Genomic DNA, 16,805 nt, shown 5'->3' with positions numbered 1-16,805 from the left:
ATGATTATTTGCACTTGATTATGAAGTTGTTCTTTAAAGATTTCTGCCACAGCTGCAATACTGTAGGTACATGTACCAGATAAACAGCTTTGAGTGGCCCATGAGTAAAGCTCAGGCTAGTTCTATCCCTTATTTGCTATGAGCCTATGTGAACCTGCATAGATGTCACCCTATATGCAGATATGGTGATGTTAGGAAAGGTCCAAACAGGACTGAAATGCATGAGATTCTTTGTTTGATGTTCTTTGAATCCCTGTATCAGGCTTTTCTTGTTCAGGCCATGCACAAGGCATTCCATAATGTATAAGCTTTGCATGTAGTGTTTCATTTAAATGCTGATCATTAACCATGCACATACCATTCTGCAAAATGTAAAACAGCAATAATTTCTTAATCCAAATATTCTAACAGAATAACTACTATTTGATGTCAAAAAACAAAATGGCTGCACACCATTATACATGCAAACAATAGAGCTAAGAAATGGGGGTCATTCTAGATAAAAGTGGTACAATACCGACTATAAATGGGTATAAATGAGTAATGGAAGCTCTTAGCGCACACTATTTGATGTCAGTGGTACAATGTTATCCAGTAGAATAATTGACAATAACTAAACTATACATTTGGCATTGTTTTACAGTGGATTCTAAGCTACAGGAATACATAGGCTTAAACAATGGTAAATTAATAAAACATTTACTAAGCAGTAATACAAGACACATAAAGATCACATACAGTATAAAGTAAAGAAACAGTCAATTACCCTAAAATCAATTCCTGGGGAAGTCAACCAGCAATAGATACAGTCAGGGGACTTTAATATTTTAATAATAAAATACAATGAATTATAGTAATAATAAATAATACATAAATGTGACTATTTTTCAGAAGCCAAGTGGATGTGACTGTAGAGTATAAGAGTCGCTTCTTACACCCAGCTGAAGCAACCATGTTACTGGCAGCTAAGCCTATCAGTGGAGCAGGCGGTACTACGTTGTCTTTCTCTCTTCAATCAAGATTGACTGATTTAGCTCCAACTGTACGTATGTTGTTCTGACCTACTTGGAGTATAAAATACATTAAAGGGAGTCTGTCACCAACCTGACCGGTTTTAAACCGATCACATAGTTCAGTGGGACACAAAGACATGACACAGTTGTTACCTTTGTTTCGTTTTTCAGATCATCCAAATCGCCCAACAAGTCGATTTTATGATATGCTAATCAGCCGTCGCAAGTGCCCAGGGGCGAAGAGTTTGCTGAAAGTGCCCAAGTTCCCCCGGCTCATTCGCGCCTAACTCCGCCCCTCAGTAATTTTCAGCCAGCCCTGTGGCTCTGTGACATCATATATCCCTATAGGCCGTTTGCGCATCGCTGTCGGGCCCGGGTATGCACAGTGTTCTGCCCACAGTGGGAAGAGGCACAGAGATGTGCAGTGCGCATGCGCCAGTTACTGGCGTAAAATCGACGCATGCGCACTACATATCTCTGTGCCTCTGCGATGCACGAATGGCCTATAGGGAAATATGATGTCACAGAGCCACAGGGCTGGCCTGAGCTTACTGAGGGGCGGAGTTAGGCGCGAGTGAGGCGGGGGAAGTTGGGCACTTTCAGCCAACTCTCTGCCTCTGGGCACTTGCGGCGGCTCATTAGCTTATCATAAAAACGACTTTTTGGGCGATTTGGATGATCTGATAAACGAAACAAAGGTAACAACTGTGTCATGTCTTTGTGTCCCACTGAACTATGTGATCGGTTTAAAACCTGTCAGGCTGGTGACAGACTCCCTTTAAGAGGAATTAGCGTTTACATGCCTGTATTCAGAAATTAGAAGTTATACCATGATTGATGTAAAAATGAAAATCAGATATCATAGAGTGCATGGCTATTTTTTTCTAACAGAGCCCTTTACCTCACATACAGTACATCCAGAGCTTCCCATTCATTGTCCCAATTTCTCTGCTAGATTTTCTTCGGGACAGCAGCTCAGGAGTTGTGTCTTTTTCAGGTGGCATGCCCTTTCTGCTGTAGCCCACTCTTGTAACTGTTACAGCTTCTAACAGTATATATAGCTTGTGTTGAAGGATGGAAATGAGCTAGGTCAACCACCTCAGTAGGTGTGCATGCACATAACTATATTGATTACACACCAGGGGGTGCCATTATAATGAAGCAAAGAAAATACACAAAAATAAAAACATAACACAAAGTAAATGACAAAAGTGACTATTTTTTCATGCTGGATTATATTAAAATACATTTAATGGTGGCACAACCCATTTATGATGCAGACGTGTTATTCTGTGCATATACAAAAGAAGATTTTCAGGACAATATAAAAAAAAAATAGAGAGGTCAGAAAGGGATAAAAAAAGCATTATTCAATTTTCCTAGCCTTTTGTAAATTACGTCCCTGAAAAACCCCTTTGGTATAAATAAACAGAGGGTCTATATTCTGGTATACAGTGACAGTATAGAATTGAAGCAGTATAGAATATGTTACATCACATTTTGCACACCCAATACATAAAATGGAATGTTGTGTATACACATAGATATTCATATGCTAACAAATATATGAACTAACTAAGAAATATGCCAATTAAAATGAAGACTTGTAAAGTAAATGTCACCTGATCCATTGTGTGCTACAGATAGGAAAAGGGTAATATGAATCTGAGGATGAACGGAAGTTGGAGTCATAGCTTGTCATTGATTAACTATCCTCACTTCAGTATCTTGACAGTTGTTCTTTGGCTGCCCTTCTACTTCTGTCTTTGTGGCCACTAACAGAAGGTGATGAAGGAGAACTGCATGACATTTTACATTTAGAAATAGTTTTCACAGAGTGGAATGATAACCTCAAGATCACTGTGTGCTGTTTAAGTCCTATGTCTTATATGTTGTTGAAAATGAAATGTTGACAAAGTTGTAGCCTATAAGTCTTCTCAAGATAACAGTCCCAAATAACCTATCCAGAATCTTTTTACAGTTCTATAACAAGTTATAATAAACTGTTGTTTGTGAATTCTTATATTTACTGTAAGGTTCAGCTGAAGCAAGAATCTCCATGCTATGAGTTGGAAAAGATCTGTTTATCCGTTGAAAGTCCTTACAAACGTCATGGGAAATTCAGGTACGTATATGTATTCCTCTATGGATATAACAGATGAGAGCATAAAAGTAAACTGCAATAGTTGAATTAGTCATTGTGAAAAAAAAAAGTTCTAATGTCAACCGGTTTTACCTTTCATCCATGCGTGGTAAAACAAATGCCTCTTATATTCAACCATGGTATTCAGCTTTATAAATCACTCTTTTTTTCTACATTAAGAACTGTATGACAACCAATTCCAGTCCAGTAGTGAAGTAAATTAGATACAAAAATATTATCTAGAGAAATGCCAGCAGGAGCTTTTGTAGAAATATTATTATAGCAAACACAATAATGAAAGCTAAATTATCTCATTTAGGCAGATTCACAGCAGCATGTAGGATACGGACTCTCAGTTTATAAAAAAAAATCTTGAAAATAAGGAACAGGTTGTTTTATTTGGTGATTTTGTCAGTTAAAGGGGTATTTCCATCTTATTAAGTGCTAGCATAGTACCAGTTACTTTATGATAAGTGGGATTCAGACCTCTGCCTCTTCACATCAAAGGATTCAGGGTTGATTCAGCACTGTGGACTCCATTGTTTTCCATGCACAATGGCATTCTCGACACAGCTCTATTCAAGCAGCACAGCTTAAAATTAAGTAAATACAACCTCAGAAGAAGAACACGTAACAGATCCCATTTAGTTATTAATTCAACAAATATTAAGCCAAAATGGGAAAGCCATGTGTAAAACACTAAATACATCCCATGAATCAATAACCTGTAAAACAACCTTAAAAAGGGTTCCCCGGGAATTAAGAAAACACTTAAATATTACTTTATTATATATTATATTCCTAAATACCTTTCATTAGTTATAATGGCTCATTTTTTCTGGGAAGCAATCATTAGGCAAAATAAAATGTCTGCCGTCCTATTAGTGCACACAAAACCTATCCTAATCACACAGGACAAATTACTTCTGAACACTGAGCTAAAGAGCTGCCTCTCTGCTCCGATTGTCAGGGATTATGATCCTGAATACAGATGATAAGATCTTCAGCTGAATGTCTGTAGGAATGGAGTTCATGAGGAGACATAAAGTACAGAGACAGGACAGACTGTGGTAATGGAGTCTGCATAAAAGTGCTGCTGCTCATTACCCCCACCCTCCTCTCTGTACTTTATGTCTTCTAATGAACTCAATTCCTGCAGAGATTCAGGTCAAGATCACATTAAACTGTATTCACGATCATAATCCCTGACAAGCAGAGCAGAGTAGAGGATGAGACAGCTCTTTACCTCAGTGTTGTGGAGTAATTTGTCCTCCTGTGTGATAAGGACAGATATTGTGTGTGTTAATAGGATGGCAGCCTTTTTATTTCTCCTAATGATTGCTGCCCATACCTGAAAGGTATTTGGGATATATTTATAATTAAGTAATATTGAAGTATTTTCATTTTCTTAATTTTTGGAGAACCCTTTTAACCAGCAGTAAGTTTAAGTAATCATTTTCTGTATGACTTTATCAGTTATGCCATGATTGATGTTAAAAATGAAAGTCATAGTGCATAGCTATTTTTTTTTCTAGCGAAGCTAGAATCAGCCCTGTACCTCACATAGATCCAGATCTCTCCATTTATTGCTTAAGATTCTCTTAAGGGTTGCTGTTCAGGGGATGTGTCTTTTTTCAGGGGCATGCACTTTCTTCTGTAGCTCTCTCCTGTAACTGTTACAGCATCTAACAGTATATATAGCTTGTGTTGAGGGATGGAATTGAGCTTGTACAGCAACCCAGTAGGTGGACATGCACATCACTATACTGATTACACACCAGAGGTTGCTATTAAAATGAAGTAAAAAAAAAAAATCTCATAAATAGTGCATTTTTGTAACACAAAGTAAATGATAAAAGTGACTAGTTTTTCATACCGAGTTATATTAAAATAACATTTAATGTTATTTTGTGCATATATAAAAGAAGATTTTCAGGATGATAATTAAAAAAAGAAAACAGGTCAGAAAGGGTAAAAAAAAACATTATTCAACTTCTCTGGGCCTTTTAAGCACATTATGTCCCTGGAAAACTCCCTTTAGTATAAATGAATAGAGGGTCTATATTTAGTATACAGTAACAGTATAGAATTGAAGTAGTAAGATCTCACATTGTTGAGGAGAAATTTTGGCCCTCTCTTCTTTACAATGTTGCTTCAGTTCGTTGAGGTTTGTGGTCATTTGTTTATATACAGCTATCTTAAGGTTCCGCCACAGCATTTTTTGGGGGTTGAGGTCTGGGCTATGACTGGGCCATTGCAACACCTTGACTCTTCTCTATTCAGCCATTCTATTCCATATCTGCTGGTGTGCTTGGAATCAATGTCCTGTTGCATGACTCTGTTTCAGGCAAGCTTTAGCTGTTGGATCGATGGCCTCACATTTGATTCTAGAGTACTTTGGTAGACAGAAGAGATCATGGTTGACTCAATTACTGAAAGGTTCCCCAAAATGGGGGATCAAAGCAAGCCCAAATATTACCCTTCTACCAGCATGCTTGATAGTTGGCATAAGGTGTTTGCCCTAATATACAGTGCTTGGTTTTTGTACTTTAGGACCAAACATCTCCACCTTGGAGACTCTTTTCTGTCCAAGGAACATTGTTCCAGACGTTTTGTGGTTTGTTCAGATGCAGTTTTGCAAATGCATACCATGTTGTCATATTCTCTTTAGAAAAAAAGAGCCATTCTCCTGGCAACCATTCCAAATGAGCAAACCTTATTCAGTCTTTTTCTAATTGTATTGTCCTGAACTTGAGCACCTAACATGCTGAAGCTTGTGGAGTCTTAAAGGTAGCTTTTGGGCTTTTTGCAATTTCTCTGAGCATTGCAAGATTTTACAGCAGTGGGTGTGGGACCATTGTGCCAACCAATATATTTGACTTACTGCCAAACCTAAGGGCCTTATCATGGTAGTTCCCTTGTATTCACCCTTTAACCCCTATAAAGGGATCTGGACATCACTGCAGGGAGTGCACTAGGCCACTATGTCTTGGAGTAGACATTGGAGTATTGCAGCCTGATGAGTATTTCACTAGCATGTTGCAACAATATATTGAATGTTAATGAAGTTTGTTGAAAGATCAGGGTGGACACATCTGTTTATGTATTAGCATATATTAAAATATCATTTTCTCAGCAATGGGGGCACATATAAACATGGGACCAACACAGATGCCGTCCGCTGCCAAGCGCACATGTAACGGGTTTAGCCAGTTTCATAGGTACAAATCTGCTGACAGATGCCCTTTTACCATTTTGCGATAAACCCATAACCGATGATGGCTGCTGATAAAAAGAAACACAAAAAACACACACAAAGCTAATCTAACAAACTAGCATAATCTCTGTTTTTCACTAATAGATAATACATGACAATCCATAAAAGACATCCCAAAGGCTAAATTTGAAGGACAAACCTATAATACTATTGTCACATACATTTCTGCTTACAAAACACATTAGTCCTCATGTATCAAGACTGGTCACACCTCGCACCAATCACAGCGCAGCTTTTATTTTTCCAGAGCAGTTTAGGAATAAAAGCTGATCTCTTCTTGCGATGAAGAACACGGTCAATTTCTATTTTAGACAGTTTTGATAAATGACTTCAATTGTTCACAGAAATAACCTGCTGTTTCCTCACATTCACATGGAAGACATTGAGAGGTCTTAAAAGCTTTCCCTAAACATCGGCGTTATATTTTCTGTGTGTTACGTTTGCAGTTAGTGCTCATTAGGAGCCATTTGAAATCTGTTTGAGAGAACAGCCGTTAATGAGTGGTAATGAAAATATTTCATGATGTAGCACTTCTACAAATATTTTGCATGCTGTAGTGGCCATTAAGGTTATGTATACTTAGCATATTCATGCATTATCATATCTGAAAATTTAATCGCCATATTACTGTAAAGATAAGAGGAGCATTTAATTGATTTCTTTCTGTATCACTTCTAATTGAAAAAGCACAAAGGCCTTTTTGAAAACATAACTTTCCCTCAAGCCTTATATTAATGCTAATGCTTTCAAATGATTCTGTACCGGAGACAATTTTCGAACATTTCGCTCACATTGGTATGATGTACACACCCACTAATCTGATTATTATTACGCATTTTAACCATTTTCCTTGGCGCTTAAGAACATTATAGCTCCATTTGACAGCTGCAAAAATGAAAAATATCGTATGTAATGGCTTATTAAAATACTATATTTAAATCTTGAACTTAGAGCTGTAAATGGTTCCGTGTGCTAAATCTTCCAAGAATTGTTTTGTCAAAATAACATGACATGTTCTTTGAACATCACTTCATGTTGAAATGAAGATTTCTGAAAAACCATATGCCATTTCATTTATCTGACCAACTATTTCATTTCTTACAGGGTGATTTTGTTGGAGTCTTCAAACCACTTACAGTTTCCCACTTATCAAGATGAAATTACAAAACTGAAAGATGAAAAAAGTTTCAGGTACTGCACATACTATTTAAAGAGGACCTGGCACTTTCTTGATATGTCTGCTTCAGTAAATAATTAGAGTAGAAGTGATAATTCCAGATCATCTACTGGACATTGTTCAGTTCTTCTGTTAATCATCCTGGAAATTTATGAATAAATTGACGCGTGGGCATCATCATTCCCCTTGTTAAAGGGGTTCTCTGGGAATTATTTAACATAGCTACCAGCAACCTGTCCTAGAATGTGAGTTGGACAGATTGCCAACAGTTGCAGAGCTGTCTAAGCAGGTGAGGAGGCTGGACCTCACTACACACTATGCAGCCGTACAACAGATGGTAATAATGCAATCCTGCCAACCATAGGCTATCACAACTGAGCAGCCTGACAGGAACGAGCACCAATGTGTAGTATAGGTAAGTATAAGAGCATATTGTGTAGTGAAGCCCCACTCCCTCATCCCCCCCCCCCCCAGGCAGCTCTGCAAGTGGAAGCAACAAGTCCTGCTCACATTCGCAGGTTTATGGCGGCCATGTTAAATCATTCCTGGAAACCCCCTTTAACAGGATATGTCTCTGCACAGTGTGATACTGTCAGCACTGATTAGACACAGGCCTGATTGTGTATGGACACGCCCCAACTAGTAACACCCAGTTAAGCAACTTTCTAAAATACATTGGGTGACATTTTACACTCTGGTCTCAATCTGTCCCCCAACTTTATCAGATGCAACAGTGCAGGTCCATGTACGAAAAGTGAAATCTGCACCAGCAAGGCAGCTGGTATAGATTTTTTATATAATCTAGGCCAGTATGCTGGCATAGATTATAATACATGTGCTGGACTGGCTGTGCCGAGCCCTGCTATGGCCACGCCCTGCTCACTTTTTGGAAAAGTGAGTTGTTCTGAAAAAAAAAAAAAAATTTGCATTTGGGCCAGCGATCATATGCAACTTTTGAGACTTTTTGGCCTACAGGTATGATACATTTCTCTTATTGTGCTTCAGTTCTACACCATTTCCAAGATTTCTGCTTGTATTAACATTCAGAGGCTGATATATCCAACTAAACAAGTTCATAGATCTTTAGAAGAAAAACATGAGAGCTGTTGACTAGTTCCACATTGGCAGATTAAGGTAGAGTTCTCAAAGGTACTGAAAACTATTACATTTGGAGATGATGCGTCAGAATATCTACATACGTATAAAATGCTAGAATGAGGTATTAAAGTGTAACTGTCAGTTCAGTTTATTTTAAATATTTTACAAGGACAGGGATGTTAAACACTTTTGTAATAAACTTTTTTAGGGAAAGATGTTTATACTAGAAAACAGTGTGTAAAGAGTTATCATAGCAAATCTCTGAGCGTTGCTAAGGAGAACCTGTCTTCATTCTTCAGTCTTCTGCTGAGCACTGAAGATGCCTGTGTGTAAGGCTACTTTCACACTTGCGGCAGAGTGATCCAACATTGCCGCAAAACGGATCCGACATTTATTTTTTCCCCCTTTTTTTTGGTCTGCGCATGGATCCGGCATTCCGGTATTTTGAATGCCAGATCTGGCACTAATACATTCCTATGGAAAAAAATACCGGATCCGGCATTCAGGCAAGTCTTCAGTTTCTTTGGCCGGACATAAAACCGTAGCATGCGGCGGTTTTATCTTTTGCCTGATCAGTCAAAATGACTGAACGGAAGACATCCTGATGCATCCTGAACGGATTACTCTCCATTCAGAATGCATTAGGATAAAACTGATCAGTTCTTTTCCGGCATTGAGCCCTTTTGATGGAACTCGGTGCCGGAATAGAAAAATGCTAGTGTGAAAGTACCCTAACTTACAGAGGCTTCCAGACTGTCAACAAAATTAGTGGTACCCTTCTATTAAAGAAAGAAACACCCACAATGGTCACTAAAATAGCTTGAAACTGACAAAAGTATTAATAAATAAAGATTTAATCAGCTAATGGAAATCAGACATTGCTTTTGAATATTGAAGCTACTGTGAAACACGGAGGAAGCTCAGTTATCTTTTGAGTCCGCATCTTGCACAGGGTGTCTTGAATCTGTGCAGGGTACAATCAGATCTCAAGACTATCAAGGCATTCATGTGATGCCCAGTGTCAGAAAGCTTGGTCTCATTTGCAGGTCATGGTCCTTCACCCGGATAATGACCCAAAATGCACAACTAAAAATATCCAACAATGGCTAAGAGCAAAGCATTTGACTATTTTGAAGTGGCCTTCTATGAACCCTGATCTAAATCCTATTGAACATATGTGGAAGACACAGAAACATGCAGTCTCGAGAAGGGACCCTTCAAACCGGAGACAGCTGAAGCAGTTTGCTCATTAGGAGTGGGCCAAAATACCTGTGGACAGAAGCGGAAGTCTTATTGAGAGTTACAGAAATTGCTTGATTGCTTCAAAAGGTTTTGCAACAAAATTAGCTTAAGGGTACCATCATTGCCCAGACCAGTTTCATTATTATTTTTTTTATTATTATTTTGTTGAACCACAATTCAAAAGCAATGTCTGAATTTCATTAGCTGATTTTCTGTAAATTTTTATTTATTATTACTAGGGATGAGCGAATCGATGTCGGATGAAACTGTGTTAGAATACTGTTCGGAGCCAGGGCTCCATACAGTATGAGAATGTATTGGCTCAGATGAGCCGAAGTAATTACACAAAGTCTCTCGAGACTTCGGGTAATAACTTCATAAATTTATTTTTACTGTTAAAAAACTTTTACCGAATTTGGGTTCAGTTCCAAAGTACCACTTGGAACCGAAACCAAGTTCGGTAAAAGGTTATTAAGAGTAGAAATTAATTTATGAAGTTATTACCCGAAGTCTTTCAAGACTTTGCAAAGAAATAACTTCGGCTTATCTGAACCAATACATTCTAAATCTGTACGGAGTGCTCGCTCCGTACAGTATTCTAACAAAGTTTTATGCGAATCGACTTTGGATGTTTCACCTGGAGTCGATTCGCTCATCCGGAATTATTACTTTTGTCAAGTTCAAATTATTTCAATGACCATTGTGGGTTTTTCTTTCTTAAACAGAAGGATACCAATAATTTTGTCTACGTGTGTGTATATATGCTCTACATATCACTCTGTCTGGCTGATTTATTACACACAGGTGTAACACCCTGTTTTCTAGTACAAAGAAACATCTTTCCCTAATAAAGTATATTACATAAATGTTTAGCATCTATGTCCCTACATTATATTAAAAAGAAACTGAAACAATAGTTACACTTTAAAGGAGGTGTCTCCTGAAGACCATGCCCATGTGGCCTATTGAGTCAATGTTTATAGGGTTTAGCATAGCCATATAGTGCCTCTATTACTTTTGGTACTTCTGGCATGTAATACTACATGTGTGAATGCCCCAACTTAACCTGGATATAACAGTTGATGAGGTGTTTCCTAAGCCAGCATAGTTGATCATGTGAAATAAAAAGGGGTTGTTGGGTTGAGGGAAACCTTCAAAACATAAACTGAGGAAAGCAAACAATTAACATTTCATTTTTTGACTACGAGGAGGGCATTTTGTTTTGATATGGCTGGCAATAGAACATATAATCCATGTTGCTATGCCAGAAAAGGGGTTGTGCAGTCCGAAAAGAAATCACAGTATTAATGACTTACTAGTTGCACCCAAGTATGGGCTGTGATCCTCCTCTTAGATGAGGCATGTCAGGCATTTGTTCAAACTTCCTATATTTCTGAGTGCAGGAAATCTGTATGCCGCAGCACACCTCCACTCTAATCAATGTTCATAAAGGTAAGAGTGGAGGAGCACTGAGGCGTACAGGAAGTTTGAACAAATGACTGGAATGATCCTTCTAAGGTAGTAGGGCAGCAGGGAAGAGACACCACATGATCGGCAGACGGGATGTCAATGTACGTCAGAATCTTGTGTTGACCGCAGGGCGGAATGGGAACTGCAGTCCAAATAGAAAGCTGGGTATAATTAGTAAGTTAATTGTACTGTCATTTCTTATCTGACTGTACCACCCATTTAGTGACATTGAAACATGTCAATTGTATTATTAAGACGCTTTGAGAATTGTGATTTCTTATCTGACTGCACAACCCCTTTAACTGAAGCAATTATTTTACATCAAGTAGATTATTTCCCCTTCAGGATTTTCCTTTTTATCTATTGAGACATAATTCACAGAAGGTTTTTCTATGAGTTATTATATTTATAGACACATCATTGTGTGTTGTGTGGCAAAGACAGAATTGAGAATTTGAAAAGTATAGTCCGTAACTGGGGAATCGTAATTTTTATTGTAGTTGTAATTCTGAGTAATTCATCGTTCTTCATGAACTTGCTTGAAGTGTTATATTGAGAGCAATAATTCATGTTCAATCTATCCCAAGTAGGCGTTTAAAAATAAATTTGAAAAATATCCTTTTGGCTCATGGAAGTCAGAAAGTGTTGGTTTTTCTCTTATTATTTGGCACTAGAGAATGTTCACTTGTGCAGTGGTAAACATGGTTATATACTGTATATTGTTACATACATGAGAAATGAATGGTTACGGTGGGCATAAACAAAGACCAGGGGACCACTGGACTGTCTGCCCTGAATCGGTGGGGGATGAGAGAGGCAAGTAGTATTTTTTTTTTTTTTTTATAACATTTGGGGCTGTTTTTATTTATTTATTTTTAAAGTTGTATAACCTCTTTAACCCCTTCCTTCCCAGTGCCGTAATAGTACGGCACTGGCTGGTTCTTTAAAGACGGCGCCCGCTCCTTATTATAGCAGACACCCGTGGCTCATGTCCGTAACTGGCAGTAATATTGATCGTGGACATTTAACCCCTCAGATGCCGTGGTCAATCCTGACCACGCTTTCATTGTGGCAGAACATTCCTCAGGCAACCAATAATAACCTCATTACTAGTAAGTGCTTGTATTTCGGTACTGCTCTTTCCATTGTTTCTATGATTTGCATATCAATAACATGTCTATTGTTCCTGTGATTTCCTGAAGATATGTAATTCATATGTAAATCTCAGAAAACCCCTTTAAAGGCTATGTACACCTTCTGAGGCAATTTTTTTTATGATTGCATGTTACTCATTTTTGGCTAAAAATCCTTTTTACAATTGTCCTTTATTAAAACTATTGAGCTGTTCTGTCACAAAGGGTTAACTGTTTTTCTAGCTGTGTGATTGGTACTTTGACTTTCACTTTGTGCAGGTCATCTAATAAACTTTATCTCTAAACTACTAATAGGCCATACAAACTTATTTAAGCCACAATCTTATCAGTAAGATGAGAACTGAGCTATATTGAGTGTTTATAAGGGCACAGAGATAAGGAGTCAATCTGCTCCTCAGAAGACAGAAAATCCACAGGCTGCTACTACAGCATCTCAACTATGTACAGAAAATAGGATTCCATATTTTTTATAAAGACTACGGTAATTAAAAAAATTATTTTAGCTCAGAATGAGTTCAATGCAATAATAAAACAATTGCCCCCAAAGGTGTACATAGCCTTTAACCCCTTACCCTGGGTTCACACCTAAGCGTTCCTCAAACGCGCGTTTTACGCGCGTTTTTGTCGCGCGTTTTTATGCACGTTTTTTGTAATAGTAAACGCGCGTTTGACGCGCGTTTGTGTCATTGACTGCAGTGTCCTATGGCCACAAACGCGCGTCAAAACGCCCCAAAGAAGCTCAAGTACTTGTTTGAGCGTCGGGCGTTTTACAGCGCGTTCGTACGCGCTGTAAAACGCCCAGGTGTGAACCCTTCCCATAGGGAAGCATTGGTTTTCATGTCTTAAGCGTTTTACAGCGCGTTTGAACGCGCTGTAAAACGCTCAGGTGTGAACCCAGGGTTAAGGACGTAGGGCATACCGGTACTCCCTATTTCCCGAGTCCTTAAGGACTCAGGGCGTACCGGTACGTCCTAACTTTAAATCGAGATCCCGGCGCCGCGGGGGTTAATCGGAACGGGATGCCGGCTGAAATCATTCAGCCGGCATCCTGTCACAACACCAGGGGGGTTCATGCGACCCCCCCCCCGTGTCGGCGATCGCAGCAAACCGCAGGTCAATTCAGACCTGCTGTTTGCTGCGCTTTCTGCAGTTTCTGATACCCGCGGTCCCCCCGATGGAGAGGGAGAGAGCCCCCAGACAGCCCCGTGATTCAAAAATGAAATCATTGTGTAAAACTTACATAAATAAAAATAAAGTATACATATTAGGTATCGCCGCGTCCGTATCAACCGACTCTATAAAAATATCACATGACCTAACCCCTCAGGTGACCACCGTAAAAAAAATAAAAATAAAAACGGTGTAAAAAAAGCCATTTTTTGTCATCTTACGTCACAAAAAGTGTAATAGCAAAAAATGAGACCCTACTTAAGATAATCGCCCAAAAACTGAAAAAACTATGGCTCTTAGACTATGGAGACACTAAAACATTTTTTTGATTTTAAAAATTAAGTCATTGTATAAAACTTACATAAATAAAAAAAATTGTATATATATTAGGTATCACCGCGTCCGTGACAACCTGCTCTATAAAATTACCACATGATCTAACCTGTCAGATGAATGTTGTAAATAACAAAAAAATAAAAACATGCCAAAAAAGCTATTTCTTGTTACCTTGCCGCACAAATAGTGTAATATAGAGCAACAAAAAATCATATGTACCCTAAACTAGTACCAACAAAACTGCCACCCTATCCCGTAGTTTCTAAAATGGGGTCACTTTTTTGGAGTTTCTACTCTAGGGGTGCATCAGGGGGGCTTCAAATGGGACATGGTGTCAGAAAAACCAGTCCAGCAAAATCTGCCTTCCAAAAACCGTATGGCATTCCTTTCCTTCTGTGCCCTGCCGTTTGCCCGTACAGCAGTTTACGACCACATATGGGGTGTTTCTGTAAACTACAGAATTAGGGCCATAAATAATGAGTTTTGTTTGGCTGTTAACCCTTGCTTTGTAACTGGAAAAAAAATATTAAAATGGAAAATCTGCCAAAAAAGTGAAATTTTGAAAATGTATCTCTATTTTTCATTAAATATTGTGCAACACCTAAAGGGTTAAAAAAGTTTGTAAAATCAGTTTTGAATATCTTGAGGGGTGTAGTTTCTTAGATGGGGTCACTTTTATCGAGTTTCTACTTTAGGAGTGCATCAGGGGGCTTTAAATGGGACTTGGTGTAAATAAACCAGTTCAGCAAAATCTGACTTCCAAAAACAAAATGGCGCACCTTTCACTCTACGCCCCGCTGTGTGGCCGTACAGTAGTTTACGGTCACATATGGGGTGTTTCTGTAAACGGCAGAGTCAGGGCAATAAAGATACAGTCTTGTTTGGCTGTTAACCCTTGATTTGTTAGTGGAAAAAATTGGTTAAAATGGAAAATTAGGCAAAAAAATGAAATTCTCAAATTTCATCCCCATTTGCCAATAACTCTTGTGCAACACCTAAAGGGTTAACAAAGTTTGTAAAATCAGTTTTGAATACCTTGAGGGGTGTAGTTTATAGAATGGGGTCATTTTTGGGCGGTTTCTATTATGTATGCCTCGCAAAGTGACTTCAGACCTGTAGTGGTCCCTAAAAATTGGGTTTTTGTAAATTTCTGAAAAATCTCAAGATTTGCTTCTAAACTTCTAAGCCTTGTAACATCCCCAAAAAATAAAATATCATTCCCAAAATAATTCAAACATGAAGTAGACATATGGGGAATGTAAAGTCATCACAATTTTTGGGGGTATTACTATGTATTACAGAAGTAGAGAAACTGAAACATTGAAATTTTAAAATTTTTCCAAATTTTAGGTAAATTAGGTATTATTGTATGCAAAAAAATATTTTTTTTTTACTTCATTTTACCAGTGTCATGAAGTACAATATGTGACGGAAAAACAGTCTCAGAATGGCCTGGATAAATCAAAGTGTTTTAAAGTTATGAGCACTTGAAGTGACACTGGTCAGATTTGCAAAAAATGGCCAAGTCCTTAAGGTGAAATAGGGCTGAGTCCTTAAGGGGTTAAAGGGAACCTGTCAACAACTTTATGCTGACCTCACTGAGGGCAGCATAAAATAGTGACAGCAATGCTGATTTCAACAGTGTGTCACTCATGAGCTAAAAGTAAGTGGTTGCTGAGAACCAGCATCATAATCATTACAGCCCAGGCCTTGGAAAGAGTCAAATCTAACTGAGAAGAGTCATGGTTATTCATAATCTCTTGCTCTCCCGCCCATCTGCTGATAATTGGCAGTTGTCTCCTAGAGAGAAAGAGAGAAAACTAGGTAGAAGACTGTCAGTCATCAGCAGGTGGGCAGGGAGAGTAGGAATTCATGAATAACCATGACTCTTCTCAGGTGGCCGGGACTCTTTTCCAGGCCCAGTCTGCAATAAATCAACTCACCTGTCTCTACTTTATTCTGCCGTTAGTATGGGCAGCATAAAGTTGATGACAGGTTCCCTTTAAGGGTATTTTTATAACTAATCACTGCAAAAAATGCACCAAAGTGATACACAACTGACAATACTAGCTAATTCCTCAGGCCGATGTTAAAAGCTGAGAACTTTGCCAATATCTTCCAGTCAGGAAAATATTGAAGCCCCCCATGCACCACGTCACGGTGTCTCAGCACGCATGGGGTCCTACCACTCAACTGCCCGTGGTGTGTGAACAGGGTCTGAACAGTGCTAGAAACCAAGTCACAGCCAGACTCTCACATGCCTCCATAGTGGTATCACCAATGCACTGTGAGGTAGAATAAAGCTGTGAGCCGCACCCACAGCAGACCATGTGACACAGAAGTTGCCAGGTGCAAAAAAATGTTACCAGCAAAATGAAGTGGCACATTCCATACACATAAAGACAAAAACTCACTGAACAAAGCCTAAACGGGTGGAAATGCTCCAAACCCAGACACTCCGCATGCAGAGGAATTGCTCTCCCGGTTATAGACACGCTGCAGTGTCTGGGTTTGGATCATTTTCACCTGTTTAGGACACTTTTTTCAGTGAGTTTTTATTTTTATAACTACACTCGATTTTGTTCACTGTGAAAGGACAAATCTTAACACAGTGAATGATGTGTTTGCTGAATCTTGGCATCAACTTAATAAAACATTCTAATCGGCACTGTGCTTCCGCTGCAATTGTTATTATTGCTTGATCTGTCATAGGTAATCTCCTTTT

At 38.6% G+C, this 16,805-nt stretch overlaps 1 protein-coding gene across 1 annotated transcript in view; it reads left to right on the top strand.

The window, feature by feature from the left end:
* The window catches only part of CFAP47 (cilia and flagella associated protein 47), a 465,875-nt gene that overhangs the window by 177,994 nt on the left and 271,076 nt on the right, over positions 1 to 16,805 (top strand). The window contains exons 32-34 of the mRNA XM_044285568.1: positions 892 to 1,042; positions 3,050 to 3,138; positions 7,538 to 7,624. Coding sequence (XP_044141503.1) covers positions 892 to 1,042; positions 3,050 to 3,138; positions 7,538 to 7,624 — 327 coding nt within the window. The remainder of the gene's footprint in view (positions 1 to 891; positions 1,043 to 3,049; positions 3,139 to 7,537; positions 7,625 to 16,805) is intronic.

This window comes from Bufo gargarizans, chromosome 3, assembly GCF_014858855.1.
Source record: "Bufo gargarizans isolate SCDJY-AF-19 chromosome 3, ASM1485885v1, whole genome shotgun sequence".
Lineage (NCBI taxonomy): Eukaryota > Metazoa > Chordata > Amphibia > Anura > Bufonidae > Bufo > Bufo gargarizans.
The sequence above is the reverse complement of the archived record's forward strand: the minus strand, read 5'-3'. Positions and strand labels throughout refer to the sequence as shown.